The following is a 13,763-nucleotide window of genomic DNA, read 5'->3' as shown; positions in this document are numbered from 1 at the left end:
ACACAAAAGATAGTGATTATTTTATTTCCTTACATTCTTCAGGAGTGTAAAAATCTATAAATGGATGTTTAAATGTCTCACAACACTTTTTGATATTAAGATTGTAACTATTATGTTAAAATGTAAAATTACCTAAACCTTCTAAAGCATTGTTTCTGAAAAAATATGTATACTTATGCATTGATGCTTATTAGCAATGCTGGGGAGCAGGTGTGGGTGAGGGGCACACATGTATGTTTATTACTGCCAAAATATAAAACAACTTCTACCCCCTAAAAAAAACCCAGGGACTGAGAAAACTGCAGTTTAAATAGACAGTGCTAGAAAACTAATTTGACTGTTTCATACTTGAATAAAAGAAGATTTATCTAAAGAGTAGGATATTGAGACTAGTTACCTCATCTGTAACAAAACCAGTAAAGACTAGGCAACAGAGGTCAAAGACAGCATATTTGTCCATCACATATTTACATCAGAGAAAATAAACTTCCACGCTTCTACAGCAGCTGAGCATCCCAGCTACTACTAATTCTTTTAACTTTCTGCAGATAACTAAGTAAAGTTGATAACTAAACATGGGTTGAACTGTGCTAAAAGCACTATTCAAAACAAAAGAAATTTAATCATTTCCTGTGTGTACATGAACTGAGCATAAAGAAGGTTGTTATTCACAAAGGGAGAGGACAGGCAATTTATCCATGAACAGACTACTAACATCCTTGCTCTTTGGGAACTTTTTTTGTTTTAAAGATATATAAGAAAACTGTATTCTTGACAGTAAAATAATAATACAGTACTCTACAAAGATGGCAGATTAAGAACTTAGTTCTTTTCAGTCATTACAGAAAGCTGGTGCAGAAATGTGGCACAACAGACACCTCCACTCATGACAACATTAACTACACATGCACATACACCTTACAAACCAGAACCTCAAAATCTGGCTTTTCAAAAATTTCCCCTTTTCTAAAAGTTAGGAAAACAGTCCCTACAACACTAACTGCTATTAGGGAATGCCTGCTGGATTGCTCTGTTACTAATGTATCCTTCATATTTGAGTGCCCCTATTTTACAATAAACTAGGGCACATATCCTTATAAAATGCTATTCCAGGTACAATTATAAAATAAAACATGTTGGAAGTTATATTGCCTTTAGCTGTCAAGAATATTTTTCTGTACTATTTTGCAAGTTTGAGTTTACTACTCAAATGCATAAACATTAATTGTCCATCCCACATTAACTGACATTAATATTTCTCCCTTCCATTACACTATAATTTTAAGGAACCCTGAAGTTATGTTTTAGTGATTAGTTAGCAGGTTGTTAAAGACTAATACTCTGGTAAATATTTCATTTACAGAGACAACCGGCAAAGTTCAAACATTGGCTCGCATTTATTATTTATTAGGTATTTTCTAGATGTTAAAATACTGGCTGAAAGATACAACATCTGAAAAAAATGTTTTCCCCTTTAAAACAAAATAGTAAGTAGGAAAAAATATTCTAGTGCCCATTAAAAAGGTTGAAATAAAGTACATCACAGACTACACAACTTAAAAGCAAGCAGTATTTGAAGCTGGCAGAATAGCTCCTGAAGGCAGCTGCTTGTAAAAACAATTAATTTTTTTGTGGAATTAAAACATGTTTTGTGATTTTCAAATGGACATTTTATTTTAAAGTTCTCTGATATTAGTTTTAAACCCAATAATAAGAACAAAGCTTCTGGGGCTATTTCTGCCTGCTTATGCTGTATAACTCACCACATGTTCAACACTTTCTGGCAGCTATACAGAAGGAAAGTAAGGAAAAAAAGAGAATCAGAATACCACACAGAGAAAGAATTTCACATCTTGCACACATAGCTGTTGGTAGTCAGAAGATTGTCCTAAATATTTCAAAATTAGTTGAAATATCAAAAATGCATGCACTTCTCTAGCATAGCAAGATGTGTTACCGAAGGTTTAGCCTAAAAGTACAAGCTATAGAAAGTCTTTTACTTAAAAATTTAAAGACAAAACTAGATAGAGCACTGGAGTTTTGTCCCTCACCAGTGGCTATTAGTTTAGATAATATTTCTTTAATAACTATATGAGAAAAATATTGAAGCAGCTGAGCCTACAAGATCCAAAGAATACAAAAACAGGAACATACTTTGTTTCATCCATTACTTCTACTTCTGCAGGAGCTGTGATGGGTGCATTTGAACGGCCTGCAGTTGGGTCATCTGTGTTGAGTTCTCCATTTGTTGAGCTTACTACCTGAAATCACCAAAAAGACCTGAAATTATGCCAGTGCCAGACTCACATTTGTTAACTCCTAAATCTTAAAAAACCAATAGATTTTTTAATTCCATAATTCTTTTTATTTCAGTAATAGTTTCTTTGCCAGGTTTTATTCCGGCATCCCCATGCTCTTGTCATTTTCCTTTCGTATCTATTAGTGGAGCTGACATTTACATGACAAACTCAGTGCGTGGACTAAGCAAAGCAACTCAGTGGATCAGGTTTGCTTATCTCCCTCACGTCTCTTCAGAGTCTTAAGGGAAGGCACCAAACACGTTCCTGATACCAATCAATCTAACCCTATCTCTGCTTCTTTAGTGTATTTATGCTCCTTAGTTTCCATCTTTGTATGGCCTGATTCATTTGTATCTCAAAGAGTACTCACTAGAAGAAGGGAAAACTAAGACATTTGCTAGACTGAAGAGTATAAATGGTATCTGATTTTTAGAACACAAAAACACTTACTGCCAAAAAATTAATCAGCTGCAGAGACCAACAGTAGTCCACAGTTCAAGATTATTACCAGCTGCTGCCTGATGGTCAGAGATTAATGTAGACAAAAGGAGCAGGAAGAAAAGTCACCATCATAATATTATTCCCCTCACCCTTCCAAGCTCTCCTCTTAATGCAGCAGTTGTATTTCATCTATTTATAGCCAGAACTAAGAGCCTAGCCTACTGAGGTTTGTTTTGTGGTTCCTTTTCTAAGTAAGTACAGAGCTTCAGAAGTTTGCTGCACTTAAGGCATTTTCCATGCCATATGCCTACATTAGGCTGAGTTCTCTTCTTTTTCATGTTTGACTAAAATAGCAACCACTGACAAGAAAAACTGCTGCCCTGTAACAAAACAAAAGAAAAGATGTCTGAGATTGCAGGATCTAGTTACATTTTAGTCAACATAACTGAAGGAATTGTGGGAGATTGGGCTTTATTTCTATGATGATAGGTAAGTCAGTGTAGTTTCAACAAGGTGGCTTAAGCTTAGTTTCATATCACTGCGCATGACAGAAGCACTTCACATTCAGTGACAGAAATAAATAGGAATTGCACTTTAACAAATCATAAGATGGTGGGTCAGGCATTTTGAACCAAACACTCTGGGTTAGTAGTTTCAGTTTGTGGGCTGGTTTTTTTTGGTTTGGTTTGGGTTTTTTTGGTTTTTTTTAACAAGTATCTTAATATTTATTGTCATCATTGTCCAAATTTACTTGGAAGGAGATACAGTATGATCCCAACCACTTCATCAGGTATCTTACTGTGCAGGTAAATTTCATTGCTTCCTGTGAAATGTCCAGTTGTAATAGTGATAAGCACAGTGGAAAATGCATCAGAAGTACTCGCTAAATAAGACAGGAGCATTGCTGACGACGTAAGGGTAAAAAAAATTTGCTCAACTTGTCCAAAGGGGTTTTTGGGTCCAAAGGAAGCACAGAATGGATACGGTTAGAAGGGACCACTAGTGATGTCATCTGGTCCAACCCCCATGCTCAAGGAGGGTGTCCTGGAGCACGTTACTCGTGACTGTATCCAGACAGCTTTTGAACGTCTCCAAGGAAGGAGACTTCACAACCTGTCTGGGCAGCCTCTTCCAGTGCCCAGCCACCCTCATAGTAAAGAAAGTCTTCCTCTTGTTCACGTGGAACTTCCTGTGCATAACTACATAACTAACCACAACTACAGCCTGCACTAATCCATATAAAGTAATGCTATCCAATTAATATTGTAGTTAACTTTGTCTGCAGTCCTAATAATTCACGATTTCTGCTCCATGACCTAAATTCAAAATGAATTTTTCTGAAGAGATCCTCAGGGATCATACTCAAGGTTTCATAACAGTGGTTGATCAAAAACTGAAGCCTTTGTCTTTAGTTTACTCAAGTAAGTGTAGGGTACATCAAGAAATAAAAAGGCAGCTATATGTCCCTTTCTGGATGGAAAGCAAACACAATACAACTTAGCAATCCTGACTATTGCAAAAAACAGATGACAGTATGGAAGGGCATTTGCAAGAACTCTTATTTTCTTCTCTTTTCTTACACAAAGCAAATGAAATAATGTATGATTTTTTCACAAGTTAAACAAGCTGCCCAACTCTAGCATCAGTAGAGCTTTCACATGGCATTCTCCCTCACACTTCTCTCCCAGGAGCACCTGTTTAATTATTCCCATCTATCTCCTTGGACAGCAGACTTTAAAAAAAAGGATCCAACTCAAGTATGTACACACTCATCACTTGGATTGGAAAACATGAAAGCAGGTATCTAAAAATCCTTTGAGAGTCTCCCCCCCACACACATTATATTAACAGTAAGGCATATTACTGTTATTTCCTAGAAAATGTTCTCCCCATCCCCAAAGGGTATTTAGCATATCTCTTGCAATTGTTGCATTTTATCTGACAAAGAATAAAAGGTTTCTTAAGTGCTACAATTATCAAATAAGTGATATGATATACAATTTCAAAGTTCTACTGACTGTAACTTAACATGTTAAATATGTTTTCTTTCTAATATTAAAAAAAAATTAAAAAAGTAATAATTTTGGAAGACAACTCCAAATCCAACTTTGATTCCACATGACTATACTGTTGTCAAAAGATGAATTATTTCCTTTAAAACTGATGTTATTGAGAGAACCACTGCAAATCAAGTTAAATATACCATAAAGCTTTTAAAACATTAATGAGAAGCACAAAACTTTGAAACTTTTCTTGATACATAGTGATAATTACCATTACTAAGTTTTCTTATATGACACATGACAGTTGTTTCTAAAGCAGCAAAATTTAGAGAATGTTAAGTTTTAACTTAAGCATTTAAAGAAGACATGGAATTATCACACTGGCAAGACTGCAGCACTGTTTTTCGTACCCTGGACTTTTCATTCTTTCTTCAGGCCTTGACAAATTTTTTCCAAAATAAGACTTCAGAAGAAAAATATATAACTTAGATTGTTAGAATCAAAAATGCAGCAGACAATTTATTTTCCACCCAGATAAGCTAAATTGTTTTCATTTTGGACTCAAAGTTCAAAACCTCATGGAGACTTTGCAGCTGGCATTTTGAATCCTATATTAAATTTAGATTTCCTTATGTATTATCCCACCTGTCTCATACCTAAGTATATTCAAAGAGCAAGACAACAAAAATTTAAAAAAAAAATTAAAAATTGAAAACAAAACAGGAAAAAAGTGCTTTGAAAATAAAATTAATAATAAAGGAAAAACTGTCGGTTTCTACTAATTTTTTAGCTGATATGTGTGAAGTACTACTCCAGGAAACATTCTTCTTGTCAACTATTGTTTGAACAAAAATAGTAAAGTTTAAACAAGCATCACTAATTAATATTTTAACTGGAAGTTTTCTTAATGAAAAAAAACATGGCTTGAATAACATTGAATTCAGTCAATAGTGGTTTTTAGTTGCTAATATAACTAACACATCAAAAGTGTAAACTTCAGTTGCTTGCACTATTTTAAGTGCATATTCCATTAAAAAGACAGTTCAACTGTTTTAGACTTTCACTAAGAAACGTGCAGGAAAAACTCCACAAACAAAAAGTTCCATAGTTTCTACACCTGTTTTAATTTCAGTTTGACAACTGTGAACCAAGGAGTAACATTCTGAGCATTACTGGAAAGCAGTTTTAATATGAAAACATGAATCATGTCATACACTACAGGACACCAGTATTATGTAACAGAAAACAACTAATTTAAGTCATGCAAAGAAGCAGAAAATACCTGTACCGAGCCACCATGTCTGTCAGCTGCCAGGTGAGCCCTCAAATGATGTGGATTGGCTTGCTGTGAGTCCCAAGCTGCCCTATGGTCTGTTGACTACCATTTTTGAATGCATTAGGAATTTATGCAAAAGAAGAAAAAAAATTACGAAAATAAAAACTTTGTGCATTGATTATTATTGGGGTTTTTTAAAGGCACAGAAGCACTATACACTTAATTCCTATATAGATTGCACTTCCGCATTATCGACACACCTACATATGACTACACATACATTTTCATAGAGAGGTGAAGCAGCTAAAACTCAAAATTTGTAGTAAGAAAAGGTACACCAATGCAACCCTCTAACTTTGCTAAGGTAAATGGACACAACTATGAATTTCTAACATTTTTACCACCTTGGTCATTAGCCTGGTTTAAAAAAAAAAGTGAAAATGTTGTACATACACGTTACCAAAATGAACCCAAATAGATGACATGGCATATGGAAAGTGACAGTGATTAAAGAAGTATCAGAGAGAAAATGCGCTACTGACGTAAGCTACATTATATCATACCTTCAAACAAGCAAATTTTTAGGACATTTTAATGTATTTCTAGATCTGTAAACTTTAACAAGGATCTACTTAAATCCAAGTCAAAACAAAGAAAACCTGGTGTCAATTTTATTTTGGAGTTCTAATAAAATCAATAACATAGCACAAATCATTAGACAAAAACATACTAACGTTGATAATCTTACAAGAGCAGTTTACCTGATTTTTGGATTGTTGCATTCTGTCTCTGTGTTGATATGCTTCTCTGTTTGAAGACATTGCAGGGTCTGAATGTACTGAACCCACTGGAGTAGGCTACAAATATAAATAATACGAAGCTACTGGTAAAAAACCCAAATTTCTAAGTCTCATCAAAAGTTACTGGTTTGTAAAAGAAAATAGTCTTTGAATCTGACAGTTTCCAATAACACAAAGTCATCAAATTAAAGCAGAAGTTTCACTAGATATTTACACTAACATCAACAAGAAAAAAGCAAACTACGAATTACATAATTGAATGAAGTAGCAATTCTAAGTATTATTATAAATTAATATTCTGAAGGACTTCAGGCTGATACTTTCTTCAGTTACCAGTTAGAACATTCTGATGAAACCTAACTAAAGGGTTAAAGTAATTCTTTATGCAACCCCATTTTGGATTGAGCAGAGATGTACTTAGATATTGAAAGCATGTCTGGAAAGAGAAAGAATATGAAACACTCAAGCCAAAAGATAATGTTAGAAAATGCATCTGAAAATGGGTTTGTAATAGCAGCTGTTAACAATTCTAATGACAGCCTTGAGGTGCACATCTCCTGAAACTCAGTTCTGAACCACTGGCTCAAAACTGATCACACAAACATTATATTACTAACAGCTTAACTGTACTCACCAGCTGTTTTCCAATCCAGTCATATTCATAATCAAACATATAGCCTTTCCGATCAAGTAAGTCTGTGAAGAGCTTTCTTAAGTAGTCATAGTCTGGCTTTTCAAAAAAATCTAACCTTCTCACATAACGTAGGTATGTAGCCATTTCCTCTATATAAATAAGAAATATACGTAATTCTCATTACCTCTTTTAATGGAACTAAAAAAAAAATTATTTCATTTTAAAGCATTTCTCACCCTAAAACCGGAACAGTTCACTATGAATCTGTGAATTACCAGAAAGAAAAGTTACTTAATAGTATGCACAGTATGCCAAAAAAGTGGGAAAAGAAATGCCTCTACTTCTTTCCCCCTCTCAATTAATTTCACAGAGACAAGACTAAGGAAAAGTAAAGAAAGGGGTATATGACAAAGTATCTGCCTCCTGTCCACAAGGCCTGCTGTGGACAGGATTTCCTTTCATAAGAGGAAACAAAATCAGTTTGTCATGAGCTATTCTCAGCAAATCTATTTTTCCTATCAGTGATATTGTTATTACCTTTCAAGGTGTTTATTTATATTTTGGCAAAATCATGTCCATGTTACGTATATCCCCTGTTCTGAACACTTTAGTCCAACTTTTAAAAAATGTCATATTTGCTTCTCTCCAGTTTTCCAATACCTCATTGATTCTCCTTGTACTTATGGAGAGCTAGAAGTGACACCCAAAACTTGCAAGTTAATTTAAATATTAGTTCAAGCTGCTTCCAATTCAGCTTGGTTTTAATAGGGGTACGACACCGTATTAAAAACATATTATTATTAAAAACATATTAAAAATATTTGAGCTTAAAGGGCTTGCAAAATTTTATGTGTGAACATAAAAGTGCAGACTAGTTGATCAATGTAAGCATACATATAATATTTTTTTGTTTCCTTTAGAAGAATCTACATTTTAAGAAAAACAGCATTAGCTTGCTGCTGCTCCAAAAGGATAATTCTTCTTTCTGGACCCAGTATTGTTTAACTTATCCATCAATGGCCTGGATGAAGGGGTAGATGCCTCCTCAGCAAGTTCACTGATGACATAAAGCTGGGAGGAGTGGCCCTCTTAGAAGGAAAGGCTGGGCCTGTTCAGCCTTGACAAGAGAGGACTGAGAGGGGACCTAATTAATGTGTGCAAATATCTGAAGGGGGAGGGTGCCAAGAGGATGGAACCAGGCTCTTCTCAGTGGTGCCAAGCAATAGCAAAAGAGGCAAAGGGGCAAAACTGATGGAGAGGAAGTTCCTCCTAAAAATGATGAAGAACTTCTTTACTGAGAGCTGACCAAGCACTGGAACAGATTGCGGAGTCTCCCTCACTGGAGATATTCAAGAACCATCTGGACACAATCCCATGCCACACGCTCTAGGATGACCCTGCTTGAGCAGGGAAGTTGGACCAGGTGCCCCACTGTGGTCCCTTCCAATCTGACCAATTCTGTGATCTATTACCATAGTACATAATATATGTATTTGGAAGCATTATTTTATTTATTTTAAAAGCCAGATATTAAGCAATTGCCTATCTCAGTTTTGTTTTATAAATCAATAAGAACATTTTTATAAATAGTAGACATTACCTGGGAAGTTTTCACACAATACTTCTATAGGGGTTGCTCGTTTTGTGTCTCCAATTTTCTGGTAACGTTCTTTTAATGTATCAGCCTATGATACAAGAACAAAACAAGCATCTGAAGTTATACAGCCTGCAGACAAACATTCAAAAAGAAAAAAACAAACATGTCAATAAAAGCTGATGATCTGAAAATAGGACAGAGGAAGATATCAAATTCCACTACCTTTAAACCTTGCCATGGAAGACTTCCTCTGAGAAAATACATAAACATATGACCCAAAGCTTCCAAATCATCTCTTCTGCTTTGCTCTGAAATGAAAGGCATATATTAATAGAAAATTCAATCTGAGTAATTTTACATTATATTTGAAAGGTTAGCTTCAAAATTATGTAAAAATCATTGGTAGGTGTAGAGTACTTGAAATCAAACTAAGCATATTGGGGGGTTCTGGTGTACTATGCCCTGCATTACAAACACAGCTAAAATAAAAAAAAGAAAAAAAAAAAGCAGATGCAGACTGCAGGTATATTCATCTCAACAGTACTTAAAGCAAATTATCTTGCTGTAAAAAACTGTTTTTATTTTAAAATATTGTTTATTTAAAATTTAGTTTGACCCTTAAAATTGCATTTTAATTACAATATTTTTAATCCATTACTTGTGAACTTGAAACAGTTTAAGAAAACTTTAATTGAATTCATTTTTTTCTCTATAAAGCCATGGAGAAGACAGTCTTTGCCTCTGGGACTCATTATGGAATTTCTGAGCAAGTCAATGGTGGACTGAAGAAGGCTCAGAAGTACTATTATTTGAATAGAAACCAGCATAAAGAGGCATGTACATACAGCCTGCTCTCAAGTCTAGCTGATATTTAAGCTTTTACAGTACACAATGTCTGGCAAGGCTATAATTTTTCATCTGCACTGAAGAAGTGGCAGTCCTTCAAAAAGTTCACAGAAGGTTAAAACAGAAAGTAACAAGTAAAACACAGCGCATTCAAAGTTTTCAAAGCACATTTCATATAGTTTTTAAATTAAATCCATTATTTGTAGGAAAAGTAAACATAATAGAGAATGCTGAGTCTTCAAATTACTTGTAGAAAAGAGATTTTTACATTTCCACCAAACTTCATTCTGTACTGCTGTTGAAACAAATGTTACATGTTGTATTACATATTGAGGAAACAGGCAGTATTCAATTCTAAATTTGAGTTCCTCCCTGACACAAGGCAGAAAAACAAAATTATAAAATTGCTTTCACCCGGTATTTCACAAGACAAAATCGCTATGCTTTGACAACAAGAAAAACGGAGCAGGAAATTAAACTAAAAAAAAAAGATTGTTTGATTTTTTTAAATACAGCAAAGCTAACAAAGTCAACCTGGCTCTGATTTGATCAACACATAATATTGCCATAAATATACTGCATCTGAAGAACAATTATTAATCTTTGTATAGATAGAACAACATACTTAATATTCTATTCCTATCCCTACCTTCTCATCTGAACACTGAGTAAACACACACTAGCATGATAATTCTATATTTAGCCCATTACTTCATCACACATCTGCCAGCCATATGAGGCTCTTTCATGATCATTTCTCCTTCACTCATTTCCACGTTTCCAATTTCCTTGCCAACACTCTTCTTGTGCTCACTCCTCCACTCTCACTGGCCACTGCTGCCACTTTTCTCAGTGCACTCCAGACACTTTGATTCTATTTGAATTTCTCTACCAACCCTACAACATCTCATTTACTGACCACATGCTATCCTGATACAATCACATAGGGTAAGAAGAAAGCAGGAATAAGCTACAGAGTTCTTTTTATGCTGTAGAGTTCTATGCTTGACAGGTCCCAGCACATGAAAGAAATGTTGGCTCCAGTTGCTGGCAGAAATTCTGTGCTCTTTATGAGATAGGGTGGGCATGCAGAAAATGAGTACTTCACAGAATGTTACAAGTGTGCAACAGACGGCCCACCTATGGGCAACACTAAGGCACAGCCCACAAAAATGTACTGGAAAGTTCTGTTCAGTTTTTGCTAATCCCTCTCTTTCACATTGATTTCTACAGGTTATGCTGATGAAAATTTAACCTAGTCTACTCTTAAAAAAAAAAAAAAATTTATGGAGGCAATGGCTCCTTCACAGAGAATCCTATCTATGAAAAGTGAAACTTTCAATCTTTATCTTGAAATTATTTCAAATTAAGAGGATTTCGGCTTTTTGGTTTTCAGGGTCTTTTTTTTTAAATGAGCTTTGGACTGCTGGTGATATTTCTTTAGGACAGTTCTTTGGGAACTACCATTTGAATTCACAATGCTCTCAAAACTCTGCTACGAGAAAGAAGACAGCAATTATTATTTAGAATCCATTTAAGTTCGTCCCTGACCAATTTGAGCTAATTAAGAAATAGTAATCAAATACACTTTCCTATGGATGGAAATCTTCAAGATGAGCTGGAGAAACAGGAAACCCAAAGATTATACTGCTATTATTCAAAGAAGGACCTCTGAAAACTGGAAAAAAACTAGCAGTGGACTAACTAGAAGACAAAAGGATTTCAAGCATCAGCTAGAGGAAGAGCTGCTAATGCATACAGATGCTAGTGTATCACAATTTAATGAGATTAAGAGGATATGTTGCCTAAAAGGTAATAAGATCATAAAATGATAAACGCACAACAAAGCTTTAGGGCACATGGTTTCCTCTCTCAAAGTGGTCACCTGAAGCAAGCTAAATTAATAAGAAACTGGTACCTGTTATTTAGTTCATAAACTACAGACAATTATCTCAATTCAAATAGACTGATTTAAATAAACATTAGAGCCTCATTCAGCAGGCTATTCCCAGAAATCATCTTTTTTTAGGATACACAATAACATAATCATAATACAGTTTACACAGCAGACATTCAGTCTTTAGTAAGCATCCATTTTTAACACTACATTCCTCCCCAAAGAAAGTTACTTGGATCAGAAAAGACAGTATTAGCTACCAAGAAGATTACATGGTTAGATACAGAACTGGAAAGTGACAACCTACTTAACTTGAACTATCAGTCCATAAAGTTTAGCAAAAAAAAATTTGAAACCTAGAGTTTGTAGTCTTACTAAAAATGATAGGATTTCATACAATAATATAAGGGACAGAACAGCATTCCTTTCTGAAAAAAAAAATGAATCCCAAAGCTGATGATTCTGTTACAGAAAAATGAAGTTGCATGACAAGTACACATTGTATGTCATACTGTTGTCTTATGAATAATGAGGACTTTATGTAAAAAAAAACCCCTATTTTCATTTATACCTTTAATTAAGGTGCCCACTGCAGAAGAGGCTGTAGCCCATCTCAGGAACTGAAGGTGCACAAGTCCCTGGGACCTGTTGAGATGCATCTATGAGTCCTGAGGGAATCTCAGGCTAAACCATTATCCATTACATTTCAGAAATTGTTCCAGTTCAGTGAAGTTCCCACAGATGGAAAAAGTAGAAACGTAACCCCCATTACAACAAAGGCAAGAAAAGGAAGACATGGGAAACCACAGGCAAGTCAGTCTCATCTCAGTGCCTGGTAAGATCACAGAGCAGATCCTCTTGGAAACTGTGCTAAGGGACATGGAAGACAAGGAGGGGACTGATGACAGACAACACAGTTTCACTACAGGTAAATCATGCCTAACAAATTTGGTGATTTTCCACATGGAAAGAGTGTTGGTGCAGGATGGAAGAGTAACTGACATCACCCACCTGGACATGTACAAAGCCTTTGACACTAACATAGGACATCCTTGTCTCTGAACTGGAGATACACTGATTTGACAGATGGAACAGGTGGACAAGGAATTGGCTGGGTGGTTGCACTCTTAAGCTGTTGGCAACAATTCAAGTGAAGACCAGTGAGGAGCACCGTTCCTCAGGGGTTGGTATTGGGACAGGTGCTGGGTAACACTTTTGCTAGTAACATGGACAGTAGGATTGAGGGCACCACCAGCAAGTCTGCCAATGAGACAAAGCTGTGTGGTGCAGTGACCACGCTGAAGGGAATGGATGTCATTCCAAGGAATCTGGACACGCTTGAGAGGTGGACCTGTGCAAAATTCATGAAGTTCAACAAGAAAAAGTGCAAGACCTGCACCTAGATCTGGGCAATCCCAAGCACAAGTACAGGCTGGGCAGAGAATGGAGATCAGCCCTGAGAAGAACTCGGTGGTGCTGGTAGATGAGAGGTTGGACATGAGCTGGCAACATGTGCTTGCAGCCCAGAAAGCCAATCATATCCTGGACTGCATCAAAAGCAGTGTGGCCAGCAGGGAGAGAGAGGGGATTCTGCCCCTCTACTCTGCTCTGTTGAGAGCCCACCTGGAATGCTGCATCCAGCTCTGGGGTTCCCAACATAAGAAGTACATGGAGTGAGTCCAGAGAAGGACTATGAAGACGATCAGGGAGTGTCTCTCCTATGAAGACAGGCGGAGAGTTGGGGCTGCTCAGCCTGAAGAAGAGAAGGCCCCAGAGAGCGCATTACAGCACCTTCCAGTACCCAAAGGGGGCCTCCATGAAAGGTGGAGAGGGACTTTTTACAAGGACAAGAGGTAGTGGCTTCATACTGAAAGAGGGCAGGTTTAGATTAGATCTTAAGAATAAATTCTTTACTGTGTGGCCACCAAGAGACTGGAACAGTTTGCCCAGAGAAGCTGTGGATGCCCCA

At 36.1% G+C, this 13,763-nt stretch overlaps 1 protein-coding gene across 10 annotated transcripts in view; it reads right to left on the bottom strand.

Moving 5' to 3' along the window:
• The window catches only part of CSNK1G3 (casein kinase 1 gamma 3), a 66,601-nt gene that overhangs the window by 6,217 nt on the left and 46,621 nt on the right, over positions 1-13,763 (bottom strand). For 8 of the 10 annotated variants that reach the window (XM_032675522.1, XM_032675527.1, XM_032675520.1 and 5 more), the window contains 7 exons: positions 9,274-9,359; positions 9,055-9,139; positions 7,455-7,603; positions 6,782-6,877; positions 6,027-6,122; positions 2,155-2,261; positions 1,764-1,787 (listed from right to left, as the gene is read on the bottom strand). In XM_032675522.1, coding sequence (XP_032531413.1) covers positions 1,764-1,787; positions 2,155-2,261; positions 6,027-6,122; positions 6,782-6,877; positions 7,455-7,603; positions 9,055-9,139; positions 9,274-9,359 — 643 coding nt within the window. The remainder of the gene's footprint in view (positions 1-1,763; positions 1,788-2,154; positions 2,262-6,026; positions 6,123-6,781; positions 6,878-7,454; positions 7,604-9,054; positions 9,140-9,273; positions 9,360-13,763) is intronic. The other 2 variants (XM_032675524.1, XM_032675525.1) reach the window with 2 other exon arrangements.

This window comes from Chiroxiphia lanceolata, chromosome Z, assembly GCF_009829145.1.
Source record: "Chiroxiphia lanceolata isolate bChiLan1 chromosome Z, bChiLan1.pri, whole genome shotgun sequence".
NCBI lineage: Eukaryota > Metazoa > Chordata > Aves > Passeriformes > Pipridae > Chiroxiphia > Chiroxiphia lanceolata.
Note: the sequence above shows the minus strand (reverse complement) of the source record. Positions and strands in the feature narration are given on the sequence as shown.